This window comes from Falco naumanni, chromosome 8 (assembly GCF_017639655.2).
Source record: "Falco naumanni isolate bFalNau1 chromosome 8, bFalNau1.pat, whole genome shotgun sequence".
NCBI lineage: Eukaryota > Metazoa > Chordata > Aves > Falconiformes > Falconidae > Falco > Falco naumanni.
Window position 1 is genome coordinate 59,804,409 of NC_054061.1, and position 13,107 is coordinate 59,817,515.

General features: G+C 45.0%; 2 protein-coding genes across 18 annotated transcripts in view; both read left to right on the forward strand.

Moving 5' to 3' along the window:
• PCNT (pericentrin) overlaps positions 1–2,679 on the forward strand; it is a 91,708-nt gene extending 89,029 nt beyond the window's left edge. For all 15 annotated transcript variants that reach the window (XM_040605149.1, XM_040605159.1, XM_040605160.1 and 12 more), the window contains one exon: positions 2,280–2,679. In XM_040605149.1, coding sequence (XP_040461083.1) covers positions 2,280–2,323 — 44 coding nt within the window. In that variant the 3' untranslated portion in view covers positions 2,324–2,679. The remainder of the gene's footprint in view (positions 1–2,279) is intronic.
• Positions 2,680–4,772: 2,093 nt separating this feature from the next.
• The window catches only part of DIP2A (disco interacting protein 2 homolog A), a 121,747-nt gene continuing 113,412 nt past the window's right edge, over positions 4,773–13,107 (forward strand). For 2 of the 3 annotated variants that reach the window (XM_040604697.1, XM_040604698.1), the window contains exon 1: positions 4,775–5,049. In XM_040604697.1, coding sequence (XP_040460631.1) covers positions 4,953–5,049 — 97 coding nt within the window. In that variant the 5' untranslated portion in view covers positions 4,775–4,952. Of the gene's footprint in view, positions 5,050–13,107 lie in introns of all 3 variants that reach the window. The other variant, XR_005829446.1, reaches the window with a different exon arrangement.

Consider the following 13,107-nt stretch of genomic DNA (forward strand, 5'->3'; position numbering starts at 1 on the left):
AGGGTCATTTGTGCTAGACCAAATACAGAGATAACCTGTTCCTTGTTTATATGTGTAGCCATCGTATTGCAGGGCAGACTCCTGCTGTCTGCCTTTCCCGCCGCAGGGCAGCAACGTAAATTAAACAGCAACACAGTACTTACAATGTACTTCTATAATATACAATTACAGTTTGTGCACAGAGCCTGCTCACACAGCCCATGCCATGCTCCTGCACACCGATCCCAGCAGCTGATGGGGGGAGGGCACCCATCTTGGCTCAAATGGCTGACGGGAATGGGATCGTGATGACCACGGTCCACGCTGGGATATAACACAGAGCTTCATCCCAAGCCCAGGGAGAAGCACAAAGCTCCAGTGCTGCCTCCTGTGTGGAAGCTCCTGAGAAGCTATTGCCCTAGGGTCTTTGGTGCATCTTCCCTAAAGTTTGCTTCGCCCATCCAGGTTGATACAGTGTCCTGGTCTGAGCTAATATGGGTCACCAGGTCAGATAATGCCATTGACGTTTTCATCCAGCCTTTATCCCTTTCATGGGCTATGGCTGGCTCCTTCCCCATGTTACTTCTGGCTGCTCATCCCCACAGTTTACTTCATGATGCTGCTTTTGGGTCACTATGGTCCTTGATCTCTAGGCAAGCACTGATGATTACTTCCTTCCACCAGCCACTACCCGTGGCTTCCCATAGTCAAAAGCTGGGAAGACGGCCAGGTAGATACTTGGCTGTGGCAGTGCGAGAGGGCTGTATGGATTCCTTTGCATGTTACAGCATCTTATGTCCCTTTTGCTAAGCATAATCATTGTCACCTGCTGCTTCCCAGGCTGACTTGCCTCCTGTAATTTTCCTTTAGCCTTTGCCCAAGGATGTATGCCTTGATATTGGTTGTGCCAAGATGAGAAAAATATTTGACCATATCCATAAGAATCTCTGCCAGTCACCAGTACTCTTACTGCAGGCCACTTCTCTGGTTGTCACTGTCAGCAGATCCACCTCCGTGGTGATTTTTATGGGACAAGAGGCAGGGATTCAGTTACTGATCACAGCATTGAGTAGTGACTCTTGGCCCTGCAGTCATTGCAGATGCTCATTCAAATCGTATCTACCACACTGGCTCCTCAGCAGGACCAGGTCTGAACATTTCTTCTGTACTGTAGAGGTGCTGTATTGCTCTCATTCACTTTCCCTACGATTTATAAAAGGCATTATTTATTGTGACTACTGACTTTACTGCTTTTTGAAAAAGAATGATTCTTAAGTTAACTTCTGAGGCAGTTTCTTTATGAGAACATGTTACATTCCTAACACACTTTTCGTCTTAACTTTAAAAAATTAAACTTCAAAATTACGTGTTTCTCTAGAAAGAGAGGGAACTTGGCTTTGTCAACATTCATGGGAGCCTGGTACAGCTGGACAACAGCTCTGGGGAAAGTCTGAAACATTGCCTGTTTTTCTGGCTGAGATGATATAATTTAAAAGAAAAAAAAAAAGATTTTTGTTTAAAAAAGGCTAAGCTTTGCTTACAAATCCTGGTCTTGCTTATATCACTAAAGCCAACAGCTACAGTGACACTTCCATATAGGAACTTTGATGTTATTCTCAGCAGGATTTTACCTAGAAAGCTTAATACTGTCACTTTGTGGGGTTTTGCTGTGTTCCCTCCCCCACCCCCAAATACTGCAACTATATATGGCAGATATAGATGGATAAACGAATTTTAGAATTGAAACCTGAGAGCATTTATAGACATAAGGTATTTTACTTTGTGCTAAGTTTGGAATAAGTCTTCCCCGACTGGGGCACCATTAATAAGAATTCTGTGGAAAGTGCATATAACTTCTGTAATTTTCATGTTACCAGAATGATGATGATGTCAGGAACTACAAAATGATGATGCACCCTTTAGAACAGTGCTGTGAGCAGAGTGATTTCCCAGTTTCTAATGAACTTCAAAACATCTACTCAGTGATGAGACCTTGTCCAGCAGCAGAGCGTATATTGAATAACTACAAGAGTGGTGGAGTTGAACTGAGCAGCCCTGTTGCTGTGTGTAAAGCAGGGCTGTGGTGGAGCGTTGGTCTTAATGTGTGAAGGTTTGCTTTGGCAGACATGTAAGCTTTCAAATCTTGTTTTGTATTGCTCCTAGGTGGCTCGTGAAAATGGTAATTGCTTTCAGTGTAGCTCACATGAAGCACATTGAGAAAATTACTTGCTGCTAACTGCACCCTGTTGCTTCATAACACAAGCAGTTTTCTAATATTCATTTGTTCTATTTAAATTTAGGACAAGTTCCAGGCCCACCTCGCCAGAGAAACATGAAAAACTGATGAGAATGCTTCTGAAATCTGTACTGCGAACCCCCCCTGCATTACTACTTCCTTCCAAGTTGGTCCATACTGAATGGGGAGGCACTTGTGATCTCTTGTGCAACTGAATAAAGGGCAGTGATTTTGCAGATTTTTATATGACTTTTTATTATATTTTAGTACTTTAAGAGGAAATTACTTTTCAGTAAGAACAATGTTTTACGTTCTCATGTGAAATTACTACTAAGTTAATAGCTGAAGTGTGCCTGCATCACTGTATTGAAAGTTGGCGAGCGTGTCTTTGGTGTTTATTTTTCTATAGTGTATAGGTGGATTCCATGTAAAAAAAGTTATTAAAATGGCATTTTATTAGTGAATTCTTACATTGTATGGTTATTTGTTTCCACCTATTTACTTTTTTTTTTCCTGTTTCTAAAATTGGGTTTGTAGGATTGTTCTCACAGAACAGCTGAAATACTCTCCCAAATGTGAAAACACGTGTAGCTTTCTGTGAATTTAGGGTTTGCTCTTTTGGTTTTACAGTAAGTCAGCCCTCCCTCCCTCAGTCTTTCTTACTGCATTACAATTCCATGTGAAGCCACCACTCCTTAGCTCTTCTGTGACCAAGATATGCACTGGCACTAAATGAAATCTGTGATTTCACACTCGTGCATAAACCGCACTTTCAATTTTGACTTCGAAAGCAGGAGGGCTATTAGACCTTAGGGCCTGTACTCATAATGAGCCAGTAAGTAGTGACGTTGCCATTGATGACTAGTTTTAAAATTGGGCACTTGTAGGTGGACAATAGAGCACCTTTTAAAGGACAAAAGGTAAATTTTATGTGTGTATTTAGTTGGTTTTTCGGCATGTCCAGGTGTTCATAGGTTGACACATCATAAGAATCAGATCTGTTTTGGCTTTGCATTTGCATGGTTTTAAATCAGTCTACAGGGTAAGTAATTTAATGTCCCAAAGATGCATTGTTTTTAGGTCAGTGACTGACAGGGTGAAAACAATTCAAGTATTGCCTTAATGTGTACACAAAAGCCCTAGGAACAAACACTATTTTCCCTTGGCACTTTGTGCCAGATCTAAGCATAGAGGAACAGTGGATAATTTAAGTGTTCCTATGCATAGTTGGCTTCATCCTTCTAGGAAATGAGAGCTGTGAATGAACTAAGGCTGGCTGTTAGGGGTTCACCTCTAGGCAATATGAGCTATCAGTAAATTGATGCTTTGGCTGCTGAGGCTTCCCCGGCTCAGCTCCCCACCACGACCTGCGGAAGCCAAGCACACAGCACCACTGGACAACAGCGCTTTTTCCTGCCTCTGCCCAAGCCTCTGCAGGGCTTGCATTCAGCTGCGCGTTCAGTAGGGACCTTGCTGTGACAGTCAGTGCTGTATTATTCCCCTGCCCTGCTTCCTCCCTTCATAGAGACCTCTTACCCACAGGCACCGAAGCGGCCCCTCTAAGATAGTCTCCTTAAGCATTCACTGTTTCCAGAAACACAGGCAGGATGGCTGGGGTGGAGGGGAAGAAGATGAAGACGCTGCAGCTCCCTATTCAGAAAAGAAACCTGCAGAGAAGAAATCAAACCTGTCATTCTACCGGGATCTGTGGACTATAGGTAACGTGTTGCTTGTGGCTGTGCTCCTGTCAGCTCCCTTGTCCCAGACAGTTTTCTGAAGGGCAGTGGAAGCACCGTGGCAGAGGTGTTTCTGCCCGGTGTGGGCAGGTAGTTTGGAGCCTCCTGCCTTTCCAAGTACCGGTGCGGTGGCTGTGCCCTCTTGTGCCCCTTGCACAAAGTGCCGTGCCCCTTGCAGTGTGTTGACCTCGGCAGCATGAGCAGAGATGTCATAGGCTGAAGCATTTTGGCACTGCATAGGAAATCATAGTCACAGAATCATCGAAAAGACTTTTTCTTTTTTTTTAACTTTTCCTAGGCCCAAACACTGCTTTACGTCTAGGCTCTGGTGTTCCAAGGTACATACAGTGCAATTCTGCTCTGTGAGATGGTCCGTGCCCCCTCCTGGGAAGGGCTGTGAGAGTAGGCACCGGGGCTCTGTCCCGTGTCCTGTTTTCTGCTGCGAGGGAGAAGCGGGAGCACGTGCGGTCTCGCTGTTTCCAGAAGGGGACACGGCACCAGCAGGTGGGGAACGGGGAAGGGCAGCAGCAGCATGCGGGAGAGGGCGGGTTGTGCAGAGGCCCGCCCGCAGCGGCGCCTCCCGCGGGCCGTCCTGCCCTCACCGCCGGGGGAGCTAGGGGAGCACCGGCGGGGGCCCGGCGCGCAGAGCCCGGGCAGGACGGGCCCCGCCGGGCCGCGGCTCCGCTCGGGTGCGGCGGGCGGGTGACTCCCCTCAGCCGCGCCGCCTCGTTTCCCGCCGCCAGGGGGCGCGTGCGCGCGGCTGGCGCGGGGCGGCCTGGGAGCGCCCCGCCCTCCCCCGGCGGCCGCCCCGCCCCTCGCGCGGGGCACGCGTCCCTGGCTGCGGCAGCGGCTGCGCGGGGCGGCAGGGCCGCCGCCTCCTCCTGTCCCGGCCCGGCCCGGGGCCGCCGCCTCCTTCTGCCCTGCCCTGCCCGCCCCCGGCCCCACCTGAGGCAGCGCTGGGCGGTGGCTGTGGCGGGGCCCGCTCGCTCCTCGCCCGCACCATGGCGGCGGAGCGCGGGGGCTGTTCGCTGGAGGCGGTGCCGCTCCCGCCTGAGGTGCGCGAGAGCCTGGCGGAGCTGGAGCTGGAGCTGTCGGAGGGTGAGGGGCGCCGGGGCACGGGGGGGGCGGCGGGGCCCGGGCCGGCGCGGCGCGGCAGCAGGAAGCCCGCGGGGCGCTTCCGCCGTCCGCCCGGGGCGGGGCGGGGGCCTGGTCCCGCGGAGGGGCCGGGGGCGGCCGGGGCCTCGTCCCGCCGCCAGCCCTGGAAGGGGAGCCGGCTTCGGGAGCCGTACAGCGGGGAGCCGCGGCCCCTCTCTGCCCGGGATCCCCGGCGCTGGGAGACGCGGCTGCACCGCCCGCCTCTGCCGCCCGCGCCCGGTGGGAGCGGCGGGGGAGCCTCTTCAGAGGCGTTTTGCAACGGCCCTGAGGTATTTTTCCGCTCGATCTGAGCAGGCACCGAGGCGGGCCAGTTAGCATGCAGCTGGATACTCTGAAAAAACCATTTTTTTAAAAAAATACCTCTTCCTGCTTACAACTGAAAGCTCAAGTCTCTCGCTTCTGTTCTCTCCATAAGCCCCAACGTTTTTACCCTTCCCTGTATATCAAGTTTCCAGTCAGAAATACGGTGACGTTCCCGCCGCGCCTCCGGTGAAGGAGCCCTGGGCCGGCGGCAGCGCAGATGTGGCGCCAGGCTGAGGTTCACTTTGACAATATACTTGTGCCCATCTGTTGGTTTGCTGCCCTCCAAAGGCACAGTGCCTCTCCATCCACCTACAGGCTTGCGGTTGGTGGTAACAGGCCTTCTGTGACCCCTCTGGAAATTATACTTGGCTTTTTGGTTGGTTTTTTTTTTTTTAATGGTTCCCTGGCACGGCCCGCGCTGCAGACAGGCAGGTGTAGGCACTTGGTGCAGGAGAGCACGCAAGGGCTGGACAAGACGGGGACAACGTTTTCTGGGAGCAGTTGTGGCATTTTCCCTAGCTGTGTTGTCTGAAAACCTGTTAGTGCCATGGTCCTGGTGTAGGAGCATTCAGTTTGCTCCTCAGATAGTGCAGTTTTCAACTCAGTATGTTCAGGTGGGCATAACTGGGGTTATTTCACCTTAATATGCTGGCTGGTTATGTTGTGGTGTAGGAAATGATTCACAGGTTGGCTGTTGTCGCCTCCAGTGTGGAACCTTTGGTGCAGAGACAGAGGAAAAATATATGATCGGTAACTTTGTTGTCCAAATTTAACGTGCCACTGCATGTCTGCCAGAGCAGTGGGAAGCGGCACCTGATACGTACTGTTGCTTGTGTGAGAGGAGTTCCTGTGACTTCCGAGACGCAGTAGTGTGCAGCCGCGTACCCCGGTGCTCTCACACTGCGGCCATGCTTTGTACAGTGCCTCTTGCCTGTGTGCCTGTGGGCGCTTGCGGATCGGCCAGGATATGTTTGGGTTGGCTCCTCTTTTGCGTAGGTCCTGACTGTGTGTTTGTTTAACCACTGGAATATATACATTATTTTTTTAATACATATGGCTCTGCAGTATGGTAAATGTTTGAAACACCTGAAGTGATTGCAAAGTGTCTTAGTGCAGTGCATCTGATATTGAAATTTGTATTGCTGTATAGCTGCTGCGTTAGTTAAGTGATCAGATAAAGTAATAACATTATCTCAAATTTCTTGACCACTCTGAAGACTTAGTTCATTATCTTGGATGCAATCCCTTTTCTGCCTTGCTTGAATGACTTGAAAGCATTTGCAGGTAGTTCTTCAACATCTGGTAATACGTTATGTGGTCACATTTTGCAGTCACTTGATGTTTGTATATGCTGCTTTTAATGGACCCCTCTATCATTAATATTCAGAACTTGGAGGTGAAGGAATAGTGATCTAGGATTAGGTGCTTGCATTTGAATCTATGCAGAGATTCTCAGTTATTTCCCTCTTTTTATATGAGCAGAATCAGCCCATAGTGGAAGTCCTCTGCTGACAACCGCTTCCTCAAGTTTTCAGCAGCGTTTTTACTGGTGTACAGTGTTCTTCTGTACTTTGTGTATGGATGTCGTAGCTGACCTCTGCCTTAACGAAGGCTTGTGTGTGTGTGAAAACGGGCAGACCGCAGGGAGATTTAATGGGGGATTTTTTATGCTGAATATGCTGTAATTAGAGAAGGTCGTGCTTGGGAGTATGTTACCACAACCTGAGAGGAAGCATGAAGGGAGGAAAAGAAGAAACTTGAGAGCAAGTTCCTTTCTACTTTGGCTGTGTACTTTAATTGAAATGTCATATATGCTTTGCTGGGGCAGGAATAACGTATGTTCTCTTTGACTACATTATTTTCACCTGTAAATAAATCAAGAAGATTATTAAAAACGTCTTTCGGTTTTGCCCCAGGTTGTCATAGTGAAGGTTGGGAAGAGTCTTTGCGTTTACATGTAGAAGAAGAATGAAGACAATCACAGTACGTTACTACTTTCTAACGACAGCTCAAAATCCCAAATAAAGTGTTTAGTTTAGAAGAGTTTTGCATGGGCAGGGAACTCCAGCTCTTGCTACAATTCTAGTCACATGTGTTGTTACGGATCCTTTCACTTTTACAAGATCCTAATTGTCAATCCAAAGATTGACAATTGTTTGTATTCTTCATGTACTAGAAAAATAATAGTTGTGGGTAAAAAAGAAACCCTAGGAACAGTGTTGCTGTGTTGCTTTGTTATATCAACACTGTAATTTCTTGCTGAAAAAAATTAGTCTTTTAGTGAAAACGAAGAGATCTGCCACAACCTTTTTGGGAGATAAGGAGAGCTTTGAGATGATGGTTGGCAGCTAAGCTGAATTGTAGCTGATTGATCTGTAGACTAAGCTTACTTACCTTAAGACTGTAAGATGCTGCAGCTTTCTATGTCATGGAAAGATGCAGAGTTACCTAATCAGCCTGGCAGGGTCTTCTGTAAAAGCATGAAAGTGATGCTGTGAAAGTCCAGTACTTCAGTTTTTTATTAGTTACTATAAAATGTGTGGGTTTTTCTCTTCTGTGCTCTGAAAGAGAACTAAGGTTATAAATCCCTCTTTTTTTAAAAAAAATAATCCAATCTGCAGTGGAGATTTTGTAGGAGGAACATGAATGTGCTGTTTTAAAGCCTGTACCTGTTTTATGACAGCGTGTCATATATTTGTGTGTTCTTTTATGTGTCTAAATGTACTCGTATGCTTTTTTTCATTAAGGTATGCTAATTTTGAAGAGCAGGTCTTATTTGGACACAAATGTTAATTGTGTAATTTGTCCATTCATGAAAACCACATTTTATTAGAAAGCTGTGCCTCAAAACAACTTTTGACTGCTGTCTGTGCAAAAGGCTCCTCGTTTTTATGCTTTTCCTTTTAAGAGCTTTCCCAGATTGTGTTGTAGTTTTTTCCATGGCGCACAGCTATAATTTGCTGGCTTATGCAATGAGATGTGTGTTTTGGGTAAGAGAGATAAGGCCGAGAGGTCATGAAACCCTTTCTCTGGCAGAAATAAATATTGACATTTAAAGACCTCTTTCTGAAGAGCGCTAGGTGCTGCGCTTCCACTTTTCGAGCAGCCTCACTTTTACTCCTGTCAGCTGAAGGGATGTGGAATTGGGTCAATTTTGCTTCTTCCAGGTCATCTGTGCAACAAGATGCCTCACTTGTTCTTTCTAGTCCAAGGACAATATATGTTGGTCTTTCAGAGTCTTATAAGAATATATGGCTACACTTGTGTCTTTTCTTGGAAATTTTTTGTACTTATTGCTGTGTGGTTCTGATGAGACCAAGCCATTTGGGTGCATAACATGATTTGCCTTCAGTAAACATTACATAAAAACCTGAGGAAAGAAAAATGTGGGTTTACAGACTTTCACGTGGCGGTTGGACCAGTGTGTGAATGTTAAAATGCTTTGGTTTTTTTTTTTGGGGGTTTTTTTTGTCTGAATATCGGATCAGCTTTAAACATTAAATATATGGATTTGGTTTACCATTTAAGGAAGAATTGGTGTGTGTGAGAAGCTTTATCTGTGGGGTTTGGGGGGGTTTTGAAGTACTGCAGGTAGTGTAATGCATACAGTGTGGAAGAAGGTGTCTGAAGAAAGGTTTACTGAAAAAAATTAAAGGTATTTAGTGTCTGACATTTTTGATTGTTGCAAATATTCCAGTGATGCTCTAGCGAATACTTACTGTAATAACTTGCCAATATTAGCCCATACTAGCAGTGTGGTTGATTATTTTTTTTTTTTTTAAATAAATCGATAACAAAATACTCTTCTTGGGCAGAACACCTTCCTTATAAAAACCAAAGGTAGTGGTCAGAGCTGAAAAGTTTTAACTCACTTGCTTTTGTTACACTAGCAGTATTGTTGTGGTATTAAAATACTGTATGTGAAATTGCACGCACATAAATGCATACTTTAACCTAATGTTTTTATGATAAAGCATGGTATTTGGGTGTTAAGTGTATTCTGGTCTTAATTTGGTAGTTTTCTGTTACGGAAGTCTTCAAAAGGCGTTTCTGCATATTGCAGTAATTTACCACTTCTGATTTCATTTTAACACTTGGAAGTAAATGCAGTACGAGGCTGTTGGGGAGAAGAACTGTTGAAACTGGGGAGACGGATGCTCGGTAAGTGGATGGTAGTCTGTGAAACTTGACCTGCAGCATCTTTGTTGCTTAATTTCTGGGCCTCTCCAACAGAAACTGTTAATTGTGTGATAGTACTTGGGGCTTGCCAAATGCCCATGGGGACTGAGTAAGTCTTAAAAGCTTGTTCTCACATGTCATACCTGGCGCAGGTCTCCATGACTGGCTGACGTCCTTCGGGCTAGCTCATATCCTTAGGTCTGGTTTATGACTGAAATAGTCATGCAATGTTCAAAGGGAAGCAGGTTTCTGATTTATTTTATTTATTTATTATAAAACAGTCCCGTGGCAAGGAGTGGTTGCCATTGCACGAGGGATCCTTTAACTCTGGTCATGTAAGGTGTCTGAAGAAGGTCTTCAGGGCTAGTTGTTTGTGGCTATCAGTTGATGGAACAAGGCTAGCTTTTTCTGCCAGCTCTGTCTGGAGGTCAGCTACTGTTGTATTCTTTATGAATACTTGCTGCTTTAATGCTATATTGTATATAAGCCAACTAGCGGCAGCCAGCTCAAATGCGCCTTATATGGGTACTAGCATATTTGAATCCTTTTATCAAAGTGTGCCTGTGTTTAAACTGGTTTTGCTTTCACAAATTTTGATTGTAAAACTACACAATGATGTAGCTAACATTACCTTCCGGAAACATTGAGAGAATCTAGTTATAATGGCTTGGCCTTGTTGGAGCCCAGTTTTTCAATGGTGGGTCTCTTAAGCACATTCTCATCTCCTGTCATTCTTAAATTTATGTTGTTTAATGCACGTATGATGGGATTATTGTTAGAAAGGAAGGGAGGGGCTTTTCACAGTCTGTAAGAGGTGGAGGATGTAATTTGCTGCTACTTGAAATGAGCATTGTGGATGTGTATATGGAGTTGCATTTTCAGCCATCGTTGAGGATAAGTTCTAGGAGATTAAACCTGCTGCCCTCACAGTGGTAGGCCTTCGCTCCAAAACCTTCTTTTTGTTTTATGTGCGAGCAGATCTCTTGCCTGCTGTGAAAGCTGGTGGCTTCACAGGCAAGAGGTGTTACTGCTGGATGGAACTGCTCTCCCAGCCGTTCTCTTTCACTGACTGCACCAGTGGATGCTAAGTCACCTGCAGCCGTTGACAGGCTGGCTGTGAGCTAGCTGCCCTGCGGGCTGTCATTGCTCTGTCTTGTCCCATTGCTCTGACTGGTGAGCTAAACCATGTCATTAAAGAGCAGGTGCCATGTGCCTTTAGCTTTCTGAAGCTGTGTTCTGGTCACAACTAAATTTTCTTTTATAGCAGCAGCAGCTGAAAACTAGATTGCTTTTAAAGCCCACTTTTTTCCAAGTAAACCTTTCTGATTATGGTAGAAAACACAAATTAACTTGTCTAATAAGGTGATGTTTGGAGCGAAGATTTTTTTTTCCTTACTGGTTATGACAGCTTTAATGATACTGTTTCTGTTAAACTGTAAAATGGAAATAACAGCCTTACTTGGTATGGTCAAGAATGGTGTCTTGTCTTAGCTGAGAGCATCCTTACATTTCTATCTTTAGCTGTTTCTGATGAAAACAGTTCTGTGAGCAGTGAGAATCTGCAGAAAACATAAGGACATCCAGTCTTATGTTGACATCTGTGGCTTCCGACTTAGGGAGTGATGGTGATATACTTAAAGGCTTACAGAAAAAGGATTGTTGTGTTATCTTTATCAGTTTGAGGAAACAGAAAATGCACAGCTGGGAGAACTGGGAGTGCTAGGTCATCAACTTTCTTTCCAATCAAAGCAGAATTTCAGACTCGACCAGTTAGGTGGTTGGGGCTTTTTCTTTTTCTGGTCTTTTGGATTTCTGCTCTAGTTAACCAGTGTTTAAATTTATCATCTTCACTGTGTTTGAGTGGAAGAATGTAAAATACTCTCTGCCTCATTCAGAACCTATCCTGCATTGAATGGTTGACTGCAGTTGGAGATTGAGGTTGAAGACTTAAGTGGTGGGTCACTATGTTTCTGGGAGATACCTTAATTCATTGCTAGTCTGAATGGCAACACAATAATAACTGTGAAGTGCTGGGTTTTATCTAGCTAAGACATGGGTGACCTTTGTCAGAAATTCCTTTAGGATTTCTTTAGATGTGCCTCTGGGCAGGCTGCTCTAGCTGCCACTGTCGGAGCAGTGGGTTGAGGTGGGTTGAACTTGAGTTCTTTCATACTTCAGCTGTTCTGTGGCAGAGGGCTGGACTTTAAACCCTGTTATTCTTCTGTATGTTGCTTTGCAAGGAAGGTTAAATCCTGCTGAGGAGCAGGGGTATGATGGCAACCTGTACTGAAAGAGAATTAAAGGAAATATGTTTTCTTCCAGCTGTTTTCATGCAAAAGTAAGCTTCCCTTACAATTATACATGCATGTATTTATTAAGTAAATAGACTTTTATAAAATCAACATTGAACACTGTCCTGTGTTCTACCTTCTTATCCTTCCCTCCAAAACTAAATCAAGGTCTGTCAGCCCTGGGAACATGAAGTGATTTGGGGTTTGGGGTTTTTTTTTTTCATTTGGTAGTTAAAATGCTGTTGGTTTGTGGGGTTTTGTTGGGGTTTTTTTGTTTGTTTGTTTGTCTTTTCTTCTGGAGTGCGATTTCATCGATGAAGGGTTATGGGTATATTTTGGACTGAAGAATAGCATGACACAGAGATTCAAGATGCCAGCTTCATAACATTTCATACTGCTGAGTTAAAGATTATCATCCAGTTCTGTTACTGGAAGAAAGATCTGTACCTGTATGCAAATCAGAGGCAAAATATTTCAGTCTTTCTGATTATGTGACAATCATTTGCTTGTAAAGAATCTGTATGTTTACCTTGGAATAAATATTGAAGTATTTGACAGTTTCTTGGCACGAGGTTTGTAGCTTTCAAGGAAACAAACCTGGAGCATTCTCCTGAGTTTTGTCGAAGGTTGCAGACCCACATTTGAAGATCTGCTGTAAGATTTAAAAAAGTGATTTTCTTGGGCTAAGGTTGAAGAAAGCAGTTCTGCAATGCAAAACTCGGGGCACCAAGTTGAAATGTGTGGCTGAATCATTAAAGCCTCAAAATCATCATTGTAGCCTTCTACTTTCTTACTGTTTTATTACCACCTTTGTTCTTTCTCAACTGTTGTTACCCCGGCAATGCTCGACGGGACACAAAGTTGAAAAATGCAGCGTTGTCTGGCTTGCCTCCTAACAAGTGCATTTTATTCACTCCTCCTTTTTGATAACCTGCTTTCTTTTAAACCTCCTTGAATTTTTTGTGCGTCTTCCTGTGTCTCCTAGTGAGTGTCTGAGAAGTTTATTGAGAAAACAGTGAAGAAAGGAGCTCAGAATCTTCCCTGTCATGTTGTTACCTTTTAAAGGTCAAGATGTTTCCATTTTGCTATTTCTGTGTGCATCCCTTTAAGAATTTGGATAGACCTCTTATAGCTGCTGAATATAGTTGGGCCTCATGCCTTTGCGAGCAGGAACTTCTTGTTCAGTGTTCCTCCTGGTTGCCAGCAAGAAAGGTCTGACAAAATTATG